The sequence below is a fragment of the Lynx rufus genome, unplaced genomic scaffold (genome assembly GCF_022079265.1).
Source record: "Lynx rufus isolate CCGP_SWC_20201006 ecotype Redwood Valley unplaced genomic scaffold, mLynRuf1.p SCAF_17, whole genome shotgun sequence".
NCBI lineage: Eukaryota > Metazoa > Chordata > Mammalia > Carnivora > Felidae > Lynx > Lynx rufus.
Genome location: NW_025814831.1, coordinates 27,520,380 through 27,539,422, shown reverse-complemented (window position 1 = coordinate 27,539,422; position 19,043 = coordinate 27,520,380). Strand labels below are relative to the sequence as shown.

General features: G+C 46.6%; 1 protein-coding gene across 1 annotated transcript in view; it reads left to right on the top strand.

The window, feature by feature from the left end:
• Positions 1-231: 231 nt before the first annotated feature.
• IFT43 (intraflagellar transport 43) overlaps positions 232-19,043 on the top strand; it is an 81,552-nt gene continuing 62,740 nt past the window's right edge. The window contains exons 1-2 of the mRNA XM_047079810.1: positions 232-579; positions 1,699-1,791. Coding sequence (XP_046935766.1) covers positions 526-579; positions 1,699-1,791 — 147 coding nt within the window. The 5' untranslated portion in view covers positions 232-525. The remainder of the gene's footprint in view (positions 580-1,698; positions 1,792-19,043) is intronic.

Sequence of the window (19,043 nt, the reverse complement as noted above, 5' to 3'; positions counted from 1 at the left end):
TACTATTAGCTAATGCTTTGCACTTAATATTTAAATTAAAAAAATTTTTTTAATGTTTCTTTTTGAGACAGAGCACAAGTGGGGGAGGGGCAGAGGGAGAGGGAGACACAAAATCCAAAGCAGGCTCCAGGCTGTCAGCGCAGAGCCCGATGCAGACCTCGAACTCACAAACCGTGAGAAAAAGGGCCTGAGCCAAAGTCGGACGCTCAACCGACTAGGCCACCCGGACAACCCTGCACTAAATAATATTTAAACAGATCTACAAGTGTAGACAGTTCCTAAAGACTAACATTTTTTCACTGTCCCACAGGAGCAGCCTTAGCGGGATTTAATATCTGGAGGTTTCTTCCAGAACTGTCAAGCGAGGAAGTTTTGGGAAGTTTTGGTTTAAATTCAAAGGGGGCACACGGAATCCAGGAATGATGCCACGGATCCTTTAAATATTGAGATGAAAGGGCGGAGCCATCGTCAGGGACGCGACTGGGCCGCTTGGTTTCCAGGAAGTGACGTCAGGCGGCCGCGGAGATGGAGGACGTGCTGGACTTAGGCGAGGAGCGACGCCGCGGCTCGGCCACCTCCGTGAGGATTGACTTGGGGATTTGGGGCTAGGATTTGGCGGGTGGGGAGGAGCGACCTAGCCGGCTCGGCGTCCCTGAGGCGCCTCGGCCTGGCCTGTCCCCAGCGGCCGGGCCCAGAGCCGCGCCGGGGTGAGGCCGAGGAAGAGGCGGCCTCAGCTGCCCCGCCCCCGGCCTGGGGTGTGCTTTCTTTAAAATTCTCCAAAAGCAGAAAACAGATCCTGCGCCTGCAGGCCTCCGGAACCGGTGGGAAATTTCCCAGCCAGTCTGCGCTTTCTGGAGCCCCGAGTGCTAACTCCCCTAGAAAGGACATATCTGAAGGGTGATTGGGGCGGGGTGGGGGGGGAGATCCTGGTCAGGGTCGCACTTGCACCTACCCTAGGGCTTTTTCCGTGGGACTTCACCTGCCAGAAGTTCATGTAAAAACCACAGTGTTTTAACGCATGAAAAGAAGGCAGGCAGGCTGGAGTGGCCTTTTCTTGACCGGAGTTCCCACGAGGAGGTGGGAGTTACTTCAGTTTTATGATTTAGGAAATCAAGACTCGGATTTCTAACACGGAGGAATGGCTAGGAGCTGGGGGTCCAGAGGTCAAATGGAGTATGAAGCTGCTTACTGGGTTAAAAAAAAAAAAAAAAAAAAAAGGTGAACATTGTGTGTCAATTATAATAAAATTATTTTTTAATTAAAACAAGTGAACCCTCCGAACCTCGGTTTCCTTATCTGTAGAATGGAGACGTTGATATCTACTTCAAAGTGCTGCAGTGAAGATGAAATGGAATAACGCATGGGAAGTATTTAATCCAGTGCCTGACATGAGATCTCTGTTCCTTCTAGAGGAAAGTCTAGCTGCATTTCTTTGGGTAGGAAAGATCTCTGGTAGTTAAAAAGAGAAACCTGTGATCGTTAATCCAGGAATTTCATATTTTCCTATTAAATAGAAATGATGTCAGGTGCTTTGTTTTCAGGGTTTGGAGCATTTTTGAGAAATATATTCAAGTTACTCAAATCCCATCCTCCACCACGTCTTCATACATCATGTCCTTGCTTACCTTCCCAGAATTCTTGTCCTCATAGTGGCTCGAAGATGTTTGGGTCAGCAGCGCTCCCCATCTCTCCTTACAGGGGCCCAAGATGGGTCGCCGAGCTCAGCAGGAGTCAGCTCAAGTGGACAATCATCTCAGTAACAAGAACTCCTCTTCGATTCTGACTGGAGAGGTGGGTGTTACAAAAAAATGCCAAGGGTTAGTAATTGCTTTTTTTTTTTTTTGCAAGTTTATTTATTTTGAGAGAGAGAGAGAGAGAATGAGAGAGAGAGAGAGAGAGAGAGAGAGAGAGAGAGAGAGAGAGAGAGAGAGAGAGAGAGAGAGAGAGAGAGAGAGAGAGAGAGAGAGAGAATCCCAAGCGGGCTCCGTGCTAATAGCACGAACTGTGAGATCATGACCTGAGCCGGAATCAAGAGTCGGTCACTTAACGGATTGAGCCACCAGGTGCCCCAGAGTTAGTAATTACTTAATCAGCAAGGATTTGGTATTCCATATGGCTTCTCGTTAACACCAGCCCTTCCTCCTGTCTTGATTTGGGGATTCCCTTCCTTGGCATTTGTCCTGTTTGCAAGAAATGACAGAAGAGCGTTTTTCTTTGATGCCAGAGTAGTTTCTGCATTGCTTTATATTCTCAGTGGAGAATGTTCTTCAGCTTGCTGAGGCAGGGGTAACTGGGAAGTCTGAAAATCCCGGAGAAATCCAGGTTTTTATTTCTACCGAATAAATGTCAGTGAGGCATGCTGATGACGTAAGGTTGGATTACACAACTGGACGTTTGCTCTCAGCGGTGACCTGCAGTTTCTACAGTTTTCAGGCAGGAAGGGGATTAGTACTGGCCTTACTTTCCTGGAAACTTCTCCGAGTGCCCTGGAATTGTGGGAATTTATCCAGCTGCTCTGTGGAGGGTGGGTAATCCTGATGAGCAACACTTTTAATGCCAGGGCGCTATTTTTGGAAGTTTACGCAGAGCCCCTTTGCACTTTTCCTCTGTTCATTTGAGCAAACTTTGCCCTTTTCAAGAGTCAGTTTCAGGGTAATCCCTCTGTCAGTTCTTCCTAACTCCTCCAGGCCATCTTAGGGCTCCTTCTTCTTGGTGCCCGTGGTACCTATTATAGAACGTGTATATGTTCTCACGTCGTGTGCTCATTTTCTTTTTATGGATCTGTTTGCCCCACGAGACAGTTCCCAAGCAGCAGGAAACCTGGCTTCTCAGTTATCCAGCTCGTTGGCCCTAGCAGGTATAAAATAGATGAAGGGATCTACGCGGCAAAGCCATTATAATGGGCTCGGCAGGTGCATGAGCAAAGCACGCTGGGGACAAGACACAGACACAGGTACTTACATATCACATATGTTGGGATGTTCTTCACCCTTCTAGGAAGCAAGTTCTCCAGCATTTCTGTACATGGCCCTTTCAGTTTATCTTTCCCTTTCTCACTTACTATAGAAATGTGGGTACCAATAATTATTACTTGAAGGTAACAGTCATGCCGGCACAGAAAAGTGGTAGCCAACCGTTGGCCTCATTGCCTGGAGCAGTACAGAGAGGGTGGGAAGGGGTTGTGGGAAGGGGGGGTGGTGGCTGTGTGTGGCACACGTCCCCTGTAAAGAGGTAACCACTGCCTAGTGAAAGCTAGTGATACTGGAGAATACCCGGTATTGCCGGATCCTCTGATTTTCCAAGAGATGCTGGCCATCTAAAATGTGGTGAGAAAGCAACACATTTTTACAGGTTAGCAACCAATTATGACAACTCATCATATGGACCAGATTGGGCCTGAGGGTTGTCAGTTTGTGACTTTGGCCACAGCACCTACATTATGGCGCTTCTTATGTTGTATTCTAATTGTTTACCTGCCTGGCTCCCTCACAAGATGTGAGCTTTTGGAAGTCAGGTTGTGCTTTACCATTGTACCCCTTTGTTGATCACAGTGCCCAGCGTGGAACAGGCATGCAGTTGACAGTGCAAAGACTCGGGGTGAAGTACACCGTGTGCGATGGGGCCCTTAGAAGCTGAGAAGGAGTGTTGCAGGGTGGGGGTTGCAGGGTGGGGGTTGGGGTGGCGCACTGGAAGCACAGCTCAGGGGAGCGGTGGTAGAATCTAGGAAGACGGTGAGAGAACACATATACCCAACACTGGGTATGGAACTGCGGTCCATACTGCGACTCGAACTGCAGTCGTGGATGTCTTTAAAGAGAACTGTGCAAGCACGTGACTAGGTTAATGGAAGTCTCCTCTTGGCCTCTGGCCGCTTTAGACTGTGGGTCTAGAAGGATGCATCTCAACAGCAAATCATTTATTCCTTTGTCCAACAAATATTTATTGAAGTTTACTGTGTGCCAGGTACCATTTTAGAGGGTTGGCGTATCTCAGTGATCAAAAGGGACAGAATCTCCTGCCATCATGGAACTTCTATTCCCATGATCACTGGCAGCCAGAAGGACTAATCACACGTCTGCTTAACTACTTAACTGTGAAGGGGATTCTAGCCACCCATCATGGTTAGGTGGTGGGCCAGGAAGGATGTCCTGGAATGACCTGACAGCCTTGAGGCTCTGTGTCACCCCCACACCAAATCAGCTTCTAGGCTGGGGTCGGTAGGCGTCATTCACCCGCCCATCGCCTTCCCCTTGGCTCCCAGGTGAGAGTCAGTCCTGTGAGTACCTAACTTCAAAGTTGCAGACTGGGATGAACTTTTCAGGGTTTCAGCCCTCTGGAATACCTACTGATTTCCCCAGGGATACCTACCTCTGGGCCTTAGCATTTTTCTGGGAGAACGTGATGAAAAGTCATTCTGTTCTTCACCCAACCGGTGCCTGGCTGTGACATGCGCATCAGAAATGCAGCATTCCTGGTCTCCCTGGGCTGACTGAGGTTTAAGGCCATGTGGGCAGCCTCCCTCAGGGCCAGATGCTCACTGTGCTGTGTGGGACATTTTGGCTGTTTCTTTCTAAAATTAGATCCCGAGACTTGTGTGTGTGCCCATTTACATTCCGATTCAGAGTGTATGACTTGATATATTTTTCTTTGCCCTCTCGCTGACTATATTCTAGGATGGAGCTATCCATGAAAACGTACTTAATGGTACCTGGGGGCGGTCAGACAGCTGCAGTTCCTGTAGAGTTAAGTAGGAATGATGATTTCGAAGCAGGGTGGTGGAGTTGGACGCTCTGGTGGAGGAAGAAGAGGCGCATCCTGCTAGAGTAGAGAGAACACACGGCTTGGACAGACCAGAGCCTGAGACCCGGCTCTGCTAATGGCCTGGATCTCGAACAAGTCCACTCCTCTCTCTAATCTCCCATTTCATTATCTGGCAGGTGGTGGCAACAATACCACCAGGTTGCTGCGGGGATTACGAGAGGGATGCATTCGACAGTGCTTTGGTAAACTGAACAGCACTACGCACACATGCGTTCGCTTGGTAAACTAGCAAATAGACGGGCACTGGCCAGTGCTTTGCCATTTCTATTAAAGGACAGCGACGTAGGAGGATGTGAGCCTGGGTCTCTTGTCAAACTGACTTGGAAGTCCCTTCGAGGGCTCTGACTGATTTATCCACAGGTAAACTAGTAGTGATCCAAAGCAGTGTTTGTGCTTCCTGGGTGTGTGGGCATGCCTTAGGAAGAGTGGGGAAGAGCGCCGGCCTCAGGGTCATACGGGCCTGGGTTGAAATCCTGGCTCGGCCACCCATGAAGCCTAGGACTCCGGGCAAGTTATTTAACCTCTTTCAGCCTCAGTTCCCTCATCGATAAGCCGGGGATAATCATTTTACATCCTCCACAGGGCGGCTGAAAAGAAAACATGAGATAATAGATGTAAGCCCTTCACACAATCTGGCACATGGCTCGCAGTTTGTTACTAATCATTATTATCTCTCTAGAACTTGGATGTTCTTTTTATTTTGCCTTAACCCCCTCTATTAAGATTAATAGAGCCTTTGGGTTGAATGTGGCATACAGTCATGTCTTGTTTGATCCGCACAGAGTTTAAAATGTTTTCATTTGGTTGTTTATGAGTTAGGAAACTTCACGTGAAAATCCAGATTCTGGGCTTCTCTTTAAAATCAGAAGCTCTGGCACAGTGGGAGTGCTGGGCCGGCGTCCCCCCATGGCGACAGCTGGCCGGAGCTGGCTGGCGCCAATACCGGTGCTTGCTTACATGCGGCCTCCCTTGTCCAGTTTGCCACTCCTTCCTTTCATACACCTGCTCAGATTTACTCACGTTTCGTCTGCCGTGTGCTACTTCCATTGAAGTTTAAAACTCCTGGTCTTTCAGGACGGATTGATTTTCAGGTACCCTTGTGTATCTCTCAGTATTGAATTCGGCTACATGGATCAGAAACTTGACCCCAGTTTTTGAATCAAGCAGGCATGAGTCTTCTCATAGCAGGAAGTCCAGTGGAGGGCAGAACAGGGCAGGTGCAGTCACTGGGCAATATCCTGCATTACCCCGGCGCCTCCTGGCTTCTGACTCTGCCACCTGCAGCTCGAGGCTTGTTCTCACTGTTATAGTTGCGAGCTGGCTGGTGGTTCCCCGGGCATCAGATCTGCATTCTAGGTAGGAGGAGGGGCCATAGTAGAAGAGTTCAAGGTGCATGCCAGCTAAGTTTGTTCCTTCTTATGAGGAAAACAGTAGCCACAGACCTCACCAAGTAGACTTCTAGTTACGTTTCATTGGTCAGAACTGGCTCTTAAAAACCACCGTAAATTTCAAGGGACTTTTCAACCAGACATGTTGCCACAGCCATAACACTGGGGTTTGGAGTTAGGGAGAAGAGGAGAAGGGCTGTTGAGTGGGCCATTTGCAACCAATGTGTCATCATTTCTTCAAAAAACAATTCATACAGAGGTTTTATTCAGAGATTTGGGTATGACAGGAAAGAATTATTTTTAGTAACAACAACAACAAATCCACATTCCTCTCCAGATTTCTAATTTAAAGTTGTGTAGAGTTCGGTGGAAGATTGGATGCCCTGAAATCCCAGGATACCTGCCTGAGTTGCCTTTGTCAGCTCTTCTGGGTCTTTTCCTTCTGCCCATTTTCTCTGTAACCATTTGGGCCTTTCTGCCTCTAGGATCCCGGTGGCACAGTCCAGGTTGTTAAATGCTTCCTCCCTCTCTGAGAGGAGAGGGAATGTCTCTTTATTTGCTTAGTCATTCTGGAAATTTCAGATAATTTCAAAGAACTTCAACTGTCTCGTTGTACTGAGTCACCTGGAAGATGAGCTCTTGGTGAAGTTTTACTAGCTCGGAGTTGGTTAGAGTTCTACTTCCTGCTTTAGATGAAATTAGGTAACGAACATAACGTGCTTAGCCCAGTACCTGACACACAGGAATCTCTCAAAAAACAGTAAGCACCAAGAAAGTTTATGACTGCACTCTTCTCTTTTTGGGGGTTATGGGGCCACCTGTCACAGATCAGGTGTGGATCGTAGATGCCTAGTTCAGCTGGCAGTTTGCTATTGGTTTGGTATTTGGTATGGGTGCTGAACAATTACGGTTGCTGAGAATTGTACTGGAAGATGATTCCATGGTGAGTATCTTCCTGCCTGCAGTGTCTAACTTCCTCCTGTCAGGGAAGCTCTGAGAATTGAACTGGATTTCTCTGTTTGACCTTTCACCTTCTGTTGATTCAAATGATTCTGCTCTTACACAGCTCCTTCAAGAAAAGACCAGGGCGCTCTCTACCATGATGTTACATTACCGGACGATGCTGTTGGCGGAAAGTAATCTCGGGCAAAACCTGCCCAGGGCTGGCCTGTCTTTTGGATGAACACTTCTCACTTGGGTCTAGACCTCTTTGCGGCTTAACTTTTGGCTTGCAGATTGTCCTTTTAATAAGTTTGGTTTGCACTGGAACAGCTGCTACCTCTCTGTTAATTGCACACAATGTCCTACGTAAGCCTCACGGGAGCTCTTGAACTGGGTGCTCCACTGACCTCATCTTACTTTGAAGACACTAAGACTTTGAGAGGTTGGGTGACTGGTCCAGAGTCATTCAGCTCATCTCCGACTCTAGTCTCGTCTCTGTGACTCCAGCCAGGTGCTTCTCCACCACCTGACCTCTTCTACCTGCGGGACAGGTCGGCGCACAGAGCTCCCAGCAGAGAGTGGCTTTTGGGTTACTCCCCGGGAATCCTTCTGGAGCGGGGGTTGGTTCTCGCTTGACGACCCTTATTCATCCACTTGTCTGGAGAAATGTTTGAGTCACAGCTGTTCCCTTTCTCTCCACCCCCCATCCCTTCAGTGTTCCTCCTAGGACGCAGAACTGAAAGTTAGCCAGATTCTCTTGCAGGAATCTGAGCAATGCCGTTGGGCTCATGTTCCCAAATTAGGCCAATTTCCTCATCCCTCGGCCGCTTCACTCCAGTGGAGCTCCCTCAGCGCTCTGCATTACGTCTCTCGTCCTCCGCCTGTTCCCTGACGGCTCTGCCAGCCGGGCAGTTATTTTCAGCCCAGGAGGGTTATCTCCTGACCCTTTTTGGTGACATTTTTCTTCTTTCTCACAAAAATAACTTTCCTGATTGGTCACATTTTTCAGCCTTTTTCGTAGGCGCGCTCCAATGGGCCGGGTTGAACGATGCTCCTGATAACGTCGTCGAAGAGGGATGCGGGGAATTTGACGGGGAACCGTTCGCGAGGAATGCGTTTTCCACACTTCATGTTTGTGTCATGGTTCGCATGCTTCGGTTTTGAACTCTCCCTCAGGGTGGGCGATGCCCGTCGCTCACCATCCCTGGGGCCACCACTGTGTGGGAGGGAATGTCAACTGAGGGTAGAGGCCGCCATTAGAAATAGCATCTTGAGATTCTCCTCCAGCGCTGGCTCAGGCTCTTTCATTGTCCCCGCACGACACACTTTAATAACTCGTGACTCATTTTGCTATCTGGAAAGCCAGAGGGAACCGCTCTCGCTGACTTCCTGCGGGTCTCGGGGTGAAAGATAGTGCTTGAATGCCACTCGAAGGTTCTCTCAGACACCTGTGGGCAGGGCTAAATTCGAAATAAGTGTAAAGAGTTTAGCCCAGGGCCCCGCTAAGTTAGCTGTCGTTCTCGTGATCTGCACAACCTGACAAGTGGACAGGATTATCATTTCGTCTTTAATCCCCGACGAGGATGAATATCCTGGGCAAGTTCCTTACTGCCCTAAGCCTGGCTTCTCATCTCAATAGATCATATGGAGATAACAGTAGTAGTTCTCTGTTAGCAGTTGTTGGAGGATTAAATACGAGCACATACAAAGCTCTTGGCCTAGTGCCTGGCACACGCCAGCCATTATTGTCATCCACGTTAGATGAGAATTAGGAGGTATTGTCCATATATCTTCAATTGCATTTCTGTTTAAGATACGGAGATATTTATATTTCACAAAACTAACTGGCCCTTAGGACCAGAAACATGTGGATGAGGAAGGAGCCTTTTGATGAGAAATCTTGGTGCCACTTGAGAGCTATTTTATTGGTCTCCTTTAGTGGCCTTTCTCCCTGTGCCACAGACCAGTTATCCGCTAGTCTCTTTCCATCTCCTTCTCAAAACCCAACCCTCTGTCTAGAGGTTGGCGGTCTTTCCAAAGAATCATCTTTAATTGCTGACGTATATCATTCTGTCATTCTGGAGAAATGTGGGTAGAAAGTGCGGAGGGTAAGAGTGACCTTGGTGACCCCCAGTGACCTTGGAGTAGAAAGTAATAGCTATTCATTTATTCATTTACTTGTGAAACTAGACTGAGGATTTTCTACGTGCCAGGCATTGTGCTTAGAGCTGGCAACCCAGTGAGAAACTGGACATGCTCCCTGTCCTCTCAGAACTTTGATCCGGGAGCTACAGAGAATTAAGTGCCAGGCAGGGGTGAACACAGCAAAATACAGGAATACCTACGTTGCGCCCCTTTGAGCCCTGAGGACATCCAGAACGGTTGTCTAGGGAAAAATCACATCTGAGCTGAGACTTGGAAGAGTGAGTAGATGTTAGCCCAGGGAAGGGGCAGAGGAGAAAATACTTCCAAGCAGAGGGATGAGCATGTGCCAGTCCTGGAGGTGAGGGAGAGAGCGTGGCCTGCTGGCTTTGTTAGTGCAGCCATTGACCCTACCAGCGAGGGAGTAATGGTTGGGAGGGACTTTTGCCAGCAAAGAGATGGTTTTCAGATCGTCCCAAACCCGTCCCGTCGTCTTTTTTAACAAAGAACCATATGAGGCCAGTGTTTCTTATATGACACTGAAGTAACTGGTAATATTGTGAAGGTGAGACTGACCTTTCCATGTTTTTCTCGCCTTTCACTGATGCATCTTCCGTGCAGCCATTACACTTCACTGCAGGCGTTTGTGTTGGCCGGTCAGGAAAATCTCAGAGATGTGCTCAAGTGCAGTACCCCTGCCTTGTAACTCTCCAGGCTCATCCTTTATGAGGGGGCGCCTCATAGTCCAGCAGTTTACAGCGTTCACCCTTCATTTATATCCTGAAAGTTCTTAGCTTTCTCTGAGGATTCCTCTGAGCATAGATCCTAGTGACCCTGGAGAGAAATCTGTCCATAATGGACGTAACACTGAATTAGTCGCCATCTGCTAGGATTTAGAAAATGTCCTTTAATTTCACAAAATAAGAGACTAAGTATTCAGAACTCTGCTATGACAAGAATATGCTAGATGCTTAATAAAAATATGTGTACAGGAATCAGTGACACAAGCCAAGTTGGTGTCCGTGACGCATGACTGTTGCATAGCCTCAGGGAAGACAACCCTCAGCTCAGCATCCCTAATTTGCATTAAAGAACATACATGTAATTTAACAACCCAGGTCATATCTGCTTACGACCCAATTCAAAAGACTTCAGATTCTGTTGTAACATTAGAATTTGATGTGACTCCTCTTTGAAATAAGTAGAATACTGGCATGTGCTCGGAAATCTTTTTTTTTTTTTTTTGGTATGTCAAAATTTTCACGATCATGATACTTTTGTTGTAGTGAGAATTGACTCATATTCAGGCAAGGTTCCCGGAGCAAAGACTTAGCAAAATCTATGACCATCAGTGCCATTCTGTTAGGGAAAAAAAATTATCAACAATTGGCGAAATGGCTTAAGCCACTGTTAACTTACCTGAACTGTGGCAGCCACCTTATCCCTGGACTCATCTTTTGTACTTCTGCCCTCCTGCAGTTCAGCTAGAGTGGGCTTATAGAGAGGTGCCTCGTTCACTTCATACTCGGGACCCTTTACTAGACACCCCTTGCACTTAGGCTAAAAGAAACCCTAAATCTTACCTTGAACCTGTGTGATTTGGTGCCTGCCTGCATCTGCAGATTCATTTCACGCCTGCCACCTGCTTGTTGTCCCATGGAACGAGCTTCACTTTGCCTAGAAGTCCCCTACTTATTCTAGTTTCCTAGAATACTACAGAATGGACTGGACTGGAGTGGGTCCCTAGAATATTCATGCCTCCTCTTTGCTGGGCTGACTCCGACTTCTCTTTTCCACTGTGTTCAATGTGAATATCACTCCTTTTTAAAATTTTTTTTAACATTTATTCATTTTTGAGAGGCAGAGAGAGATAGAGCATAAGTAGAGGAAGGGCAGAGACAGAGGGAGACACATAATCTGAAGCAGGCTCCAGGCTCTGAGTTGTCAGCATAGAGCCCTACCCGGGGCTTGAACCCATGGACTGTGAGAATCATGACCTGAGCCGAAGTCAGATGCTCAACCGACTGAGCCACCCAGGTGCCCCTATCACTCCTTTTTAAATGAGAATATTACCCTTTTATTTAAATTACCTCCCTTTATTATATTGTCTTTAGCTTTTTTTTTTTTTTTTAACTTTTTCTATCATCTTATCCACAGTTTGTAACTGTGTCATTATTTAGGTCCTTGTCCCTCACTAATTGCAAGCTCCAGAAGTAGTACCTGAGCCTGTCACTTTGTAGGTCCTCAGTAAGTCACTTGTCCAGTGAAGCTGAAGTGGGTGTGGGAGGAATGATGCATTCACTTTAGGGGCAGGTTAGCTTGAGATGCCTCTGACACCCCTAGCTGGACACATCCAGGAAGCTTTGATGTGTGGTACACCTGCTCGGGACGGGGCCCTGGGCTGGAACTGGAGCTTTGGAAGTCATTAGTATTGAGGTGGTAAATGGAAGCCCAGCTCTGTAAGGGAGAGTCTGTGTAATAAGAGAAGAGGCCCTTGGACAGAACCTGGGGAACATCCATGTGGAAGGAACACACAGCCAAAGAATGTCTCGCAAAAGGAAATTGAGGACGGGCCAATGAAGGGAGGGGAAACACAGGCATGTGGCATCCAGAAGCCAAGGCAAGAGAGTGTCAAGAAGGAGGGAGGGGTCGAGAGTGCTTGATGCCACTAGGAGGGCGGGAGCAGGGTCTGTTGGATTTAGCGGTACGGAGGTGTCTGAGGTTTCACATTAAAATGCACGACTGTTTTTAGAAGGCACATCAACAGACCACCTCCAGTTGTCTTGCTTATGGTGGCGTATGTACCTTACTGTGGGGAACAGCAGACTAAAGCCTGGCTAAGGTGGTGAAGAAGAGAGGTCAGCGCCCATAGGCATTTTTTTTTTTTAAACTTTTATGTTAGAGAGCGCACACCTGAGTAGGAGAGAGGGAGAGAGAGAGAACATCTTAAGCAGGCTTCTCACTCAGCATGGACCCTGATGTGGGGCTCGGTCTTATGACTGTGAGATTATGACCTGAGCCGAAACCAAGAGTCAGATGCTTAACCCACTGCCACCCAGGTGCTGCCCCAACCCATAGACATTTTGAAGGAAAGATAGATAAGATGTGTTAGCGGACTGGCTGTTGGAGGTAGGAAGAAGGACAGTCTGGAGTTTATCCCACGTGTAGCTAACGTGACTGAATAAATATTGATATTTTTGAGACTGATGGTTTTTTTAAATTCAATTCATTTTATTTACAGTTTTTAGGAATTTAGAAGAGACTCATTTGTCTTTTTTTAATGTTTATTTTGAGAAAGAGAGAGGAGGGCGGAGGGGCACAGAGAGAGGGAGACAGAATCTCAAGCAGGCTCTGTAGCTGTCAGCGTAGAGCCCGACACGGGGCTCGAACCCACGGACGGTGACATCATGACCTGAGCTGAAACCGAGAGTCAGCCGCTTAACCGACTGAGCCGCCCAGGCGCCCCCAAGACTGAGGATTTCAGAGCCTCAGCTGAGGGGAGCAAGAAGAGATCATTATTTCAGTTTGGGGCATGTTGAATTTGAGTTACCCTCAGGATTTTCAAAGAGGTATGTCAGGTAAACAGTTGAAAGTTTTGGTCTGGAGCTTAAGAGGGGAAGTTGAAAACTAGTGATAACAGATGTAGGAGTCATCATTATATATTCTGGGGTTTCTAAGAGGAACATATAAGAAAAACTTCTGATTCCTTTGGGTAGCTTACAGACCATTCATGATCTCCAGGTGCCAGTGTGTGAGTTTTTTTTTGTTTTTTTTTTTTGTTTTTTTTTTTTTTTTTAATTTTTTTTTTTCAACGTTTATTTATTTTTGGGACAGAGAGAGACAGAGCATGAACGGGGGAGGGGCAGAGAGAGAGGGAGACACAGAATCGGAAACAGGCTCCAGGCTCCGAGCCATCAGCCCAGAGCCCGACGCGGGGCTCGAACTCACGGACCGCGAGATCGTGACCTGGCTGAAGTCGGACGCTTAACCGACTGCGCCACCCAGGCGCCCCCAGTGTGTGAGTTTTAAGCAGAGAAGAGCTATGATCAAATTTGCGTTTTAGAAGGAGCGCTTTGGCAGTCAGTGGTCAGGGATACTTCCAGGTTTTGTGGGCCCCAAGCTTACACAGTTTGGAGGCCTTCTTTAGGAAAAATAATTCAAAGTTATGTGTTCAAAATGAGTTATGAAAGTGAATACCTATTTATAATGAGGAAAGAAATCATAGCTTATAGTTACAAGAGCCCTGGGTATTCAGATGCCTTTCTTCAGAGAGCTTGTTAGGCAGCGTACCAGCAATGCTTACGTCAAAAATGCCTCCTGATTGAGACCTAGCATCCCTTTCCTGTGTAGAACTCTCCGTAATTCCCAGGGGCCCATCCAGGTAAGGAGTACAGGTTGAAGGAAAGTAAGGCCGATGCAGGGAGACCAGGTAGGATCCAGCCAAAAGAAGGCAGAACACGAGCCTGGTAGGCCTTACTTTGCATGATTGTGCAGGTTCCCAACAGCCCTCAGCAGGTGGGTATTGACAGAGTGGAGGTATATGGGTGCCTTGATCCAGTTTTGGGGTAGTTCTCGGGGAAATGTGCTAAAGAGGCAAGGGAGGGAGGCATAGCGTGATGGACCTTGGGAGTGAGCTGGGTTGATGGAGAAGGAAGTAAAACCAAGGAAGAAGTTCTTAGATAAGGAAGGAGGGAGGGGATTAGATATTTCAGGGATGGAGCAGTTCCAGGTTATGACATGTTGGAAAAAGTAGCAAGGTCATTGGTATTTAAAGAGTCAGGGACCTCTTAGCTAAGCATTAGATGAACTGTTGATGTGAGAGTGGACTTTGCTCAGAATGGTGGGGCAGGTTGGGGAGCAGTCATGCCCTAGCGTCTCATCAGTCTGTGCTCATGCATTGTTAGTGACAGACATGAAGAAGGAAGGAGAGGTGATGTAGCTGAACAGTACAAGTTTCAAGAGGAGTGTTCCATGATAATTTAGAAGAATAATCGTCTCAAGGAACTTTGGGGAAGTGAACCTCACTTGGGACCCTGTTTTGTGCAGTTTTAAACAATGAACAGGCTCTACTTGAAAGAACTGCCAGAGAAATGGTGTCCACGGGGGAACGCCAGGATTCGGGAGAGGTGAAGAGATGGAGAGGGTGTGCCGTGAACAGAGAATATCTAGTCGGTTAGGAACCAGGAGACTGATCAGAAAGCCTCATTGAAGTCATTAGCCAGGCTAGATTTCTTCTCATTATGTAGCATGGCGATAATTACTGAGAAGGAGCGGAATGATAGTAAAATATTCTTTTCAGAATGATATTTTACAGGAAAAGGGTACTGACTGGTGTTGAATGTCACTGGTGATAGACGGAAACATTTCTGGTCACGTGCCTTTACCCCATGTAACAGAATTATGTCAGTTACTAGCTGATTGCTTTTTATATTGCATTCTAATCCCTCCATTGGCTTTTCAGGTATAGGTTTTTTTTGCTAATTTTTTTTTAACATTTATTTATTTTTGAGAGACAGAGAAAGGCAGAGCATGAGCAGGGGAGGGGGAGAGAGAGAGATACAGAATCTGAAACAGGCTCCAGGTTCTGAGCTGTTTGTTAGCCCAGAGCCTGACGCGGGGCTCGAACTCACAAACTGCAAGACCATGACCTGAGCCGAAGTCGGACGCTCAACCGACTGAGCCACCCAGGGGCCCCTCAGGTATAGTTTTTTTACGCTTTTTTTTTTTTTTTGGTCCCAGGGATTAGAATATGCATCTTTAACTCCTCCCTGGCTATGTGGAGTTAGTATAATACCCCTTCACGTAACATGCGAGAGCCTTGCAGCGGCGTGAGTGCATCTGACCCCCTCTCTCTTTTGTGCTGGTGACGTCACATACTTTAAAACAACCTACTTCAGAAACTCCACGGCACCATTTGTCATTTCACTTTAAATAGTTGTCATTTGGAGAAATCAAGAGAAAAAGAGACTCCTGTATTTCACCCACATGTTTACCATTTCTGGTCTTCCTTTCTCCCTGTAGGTCCAGGTTTCCATTGGGCATCATTTCTCTTTACCGTGAAGAACTTTCCTTAGCATGTCTCATAGTACGGATTTGCAGAGAACTGCTCCCTACTTGCTTGCTTGATCTGAAGATAGTTTTATTTTACCCTCATTTGTGAAGGATATGTTCTACCCACCTAGAGTTCTGGGCTGAGCATTTTTTTCTTTTCAGCGCTCTAAAGATCCTCTTTCCTTTGCCCTCTGGCCTTCATTGTTTCTGAGGATGGGTTTTATATATAAATCTTTTCTCCTGTCTTTGCTGCTTTAAAGATTTCCTTTTTATCTTCTTTGGTTTTCAGCAGGGTGACTATGACTGGCTAGCTGTGATTTTCTTTGTATTCGCCGAGGTTCTGAGATCAGTAAGTCAGTATTTATAGCCGAATTTGGGAAACTTTAGGCCATTATTTCTTCAATTATCTTTGCCCCATTTTCTCTCTCCTTATCCCTCGGACTCCAATTGCAATATGTGTTAAACTGTTTCATATTGTCCCATTAGTTTGTCATGTGTTTTTTGGTCCTAAAACTTTGGTAATTTTTTCCTATCTTTTATCTTTTTTTTCCCCTTCAAACTGGATATTTTCTGTTTTCACTGATAATTTCTTCTGCTGTCTTCCAGCTAAACTTTTCACTGCAGCTACTGAACTTTTAAGTTCTAAATTTCCATTTGTTTCTCTTTCTTTCGTTTTTACGTCGCTTCTGTTAGATTCCCCGTTTGTGCATTTATTACGACCATCTTTTCTTTTAAAGTCCTTGAACATATTTATAGTAGCTGCTTTAAAACCCTTATCTGTTAATTCCGTTATTTGGGTCATCTTGGGGTCAGTTTTTGTTGTTTTTTTTCTTTTGCCTTTGGGTCACATTTTCATGTTTCTTCACATGTCCAGTCATCTTTATTTATACACAGGACCTTGTGGACAGTACATTGTGGAAACTCTGGATTATGTCACTCTCCTCTGAAAAGTGTTGTTTCTGTTTTAGTAGGCAGTTTCATTCTTTGCAGAGCACCTTGAATTTGTCAAGACTTGGTTTGAGGCTCTGTTAGGTCAGGTCTATTTTGGTTTTCCCTTTAGTCGTAGAGCGAATCCCATAGTCCTGGGACATGAACTTCACTCCTAATGTGTGATTCACTTGGGATTTCACTGGCACACTCAAGGAATGTACCAAGTACCTCTAAGTTGCTGGAACTCAAACCAATGTCTTTCCCCTGCAGGGAGCAGCAGCTGAAATCTCATCTCCACTCAGTGGTTTGGGGGTGTTTCTTTGTTGTGGTTTATGTTTTTGTTTTTTTCTTTTTATCTCTTCAGCAGTTGTTTTTCACTGGGTTTCATGATGCAGCTCAGGTAAGCCTAAAGGATTTTAGGGGAGTTCAAATGCAGATCTGGGGCTCCTTTCTTCCCAGGATTTCTCCCTTTCTTTTTTTTTTTAATTTTTTAAAATGTTTATTTATTTTTGACAGAGAGAGAAAGACAGAGCATGAGTGGGGGAGGGGCAGAGAGAGAGGGAGACAAAGACTCCGAAGCAGGCTTCAGGCTCTGAGCTCTCAGCACAGAACCCGACGTGGGGCTCGAACCCACGAACCATGAGATCATGACCTGAGCCGAAGTCGGATGCTCAACCAACTGAGCCATCCAGGCGCCCCAGAATTTCTCCCTTTCTATGTTTAGTGACTCTGGCAGCCCCCAAATTTGTCCTCAAGCCAATACAACTGCAGCTTTCTGCTTCAGTTCTGTGCTGCTCAGTTGCTGCCCAGACTGGAGAGTGCACTCAAGGGGAAAATCCATTTTAACATGGATTTTTGGCCAGTACAGTTTTTCTTTTTTCTTTCAAGGGTCAAGTCCCTTCCAGTTTCTGCCTGTTTTTGTTTGCCCTCCGGTGCCTTCGAATAGTTGTTTTACGTATTTCATCCAGAGTTGATAGTTGTTATCTGTGTGGAGGTTAGCCGAATACAAACTACTCACCCATTACTGAATCCAGAACCTGCCAGTTGCTTTTGGATTGGTTCAGAGTCACTGTGGTTTTTTTCAAGTGATAACTGTTGCCAAGAAAAGAATGAGAGTGGTTGTTTCAGAGACAGAGTGTGTCGATTTTCTCTCAGGGTAACTGACGGGGCGTACAGGTACGTTAGCTATTCAGGCAGGAAGCGTTCTGACATCAGTGGTGCCCTCGGAAGTAATGATCAGAAACACGGGCATGAAAGAGACCCAGAGACCTGTGATGCAGACACTAGGATATCAGTACCCATTCAGGCACGCGCTGTGCTAAGCACTCTGAAAAGTTAATCTAGAAAGGCCTCTAGAGTTGGAGAAGTTGGCAGTGGACGATTTGAAGGGTGGGAGGTCTTCCCGTACAACTTCAAACTGAGTATCAGAATTTCTAGATTAAGGGACTGCACCTAGGCCATGGCTTTTGTGTCAGAGCATCATCACCTGGGAGGAGTAGAGTGGCTGGCCTTCTGCCGTTCTTGTTTGAGGAAGGGTGGGATGAGAGCCTGGGATGAGAAAAGACAGAGAACGTAGCGTGTTTTAACCCTGGTCTAGGAGGAACTTTTTACCAACACGAGAAAACCAAGAACAGTGTAGTAAGTTTTTCATAAGCGGTTCAAATTAAAGGAACATTCTTGGGGTGCCTGGGTGGCTCAGTGGGTTATGCATCCGACTTGGGCCCAGGTCATGATCTCACAGCATGTGAGTTCAAGCACTGCATCGGGCTCTGTGCTGACAGCTCGGAGCCTGGAGCCTGCTTCAGATTCTGTGTCTCCCTCTCTCTCTGCCCCTCCCCTGCTCACCCTCTGTCTCTGTCTCTCTTTCAAAAATAAACATTTTTAAAAATTAAAAACAAAAAAAGGAACATTCTTTATCCTGATTTGTGTCCTTCCTAATTTGTGGAGATTGAAAAGGTCCCTTCTTTAGTGAAATGATCATGAGAGGAAATGGTGTGTGTGTGTGTGTGTAAGTTTATTTATTTATTTTGAGAGTGAGAGAGAAGGCAAGCAGGGAAGGGACAGAGAGGAGAGAGAGAATCCCAAGCAGGCCCCATGCTGACCATGCAGAGCCCAACATGGGGCTCACACCCACAAACTGTGAGATCATGACCTGAGCCTAAATCAAGAGTCCAAGGCTTAACCACTGAGCCACCCAGGTACCCCAGAAATGGTGTTTTTTTTTTTTAAAAAAGAGCCCTAACAAAATTAAAAATTGTGAACTCTGAACTGCCAACCACTTCCTACTCCCCACAAATCAGTTTTTTGAAATATTAACAGTCCATGAAATTTAGAAGCTTGGGAAACACAGTTGTAGAGTTTTTTTAGATTTTCGGATTACTGAGTTCCTTGAAACATTGGGGGGCAAAGTGGAGTGGGTGCTAGCCCGCCAGCCATGACTTTGTGGTGTGCTAGCGCCTTCTCCCCTTGCTTCCACAAGTGAGTCAGGACAAAGTCGGGCTGCAGCGGGAGACCTGTGGTGTGTGGCATCTCACCGCAGCGAAGAGAGGAGTGGAGCCCGCCATCGCGCTCTCTAGGTCACGTGATGGGGGCCGCCAGCCCATGGTTGAGTACTTCCTTCAGACTCCCTCCATTTCTTTTCCGTCATCACCCTTGAGGAGTCTTGTGAGAGATCAGGCTTCTTAAAGCGTCAAGGTCACAGCTCACTCCTCTGCTCTCAGCTTCCTCCAACTTATCCCGCTCTGGATTTGGTTGAGGGAGCAAGTCTAG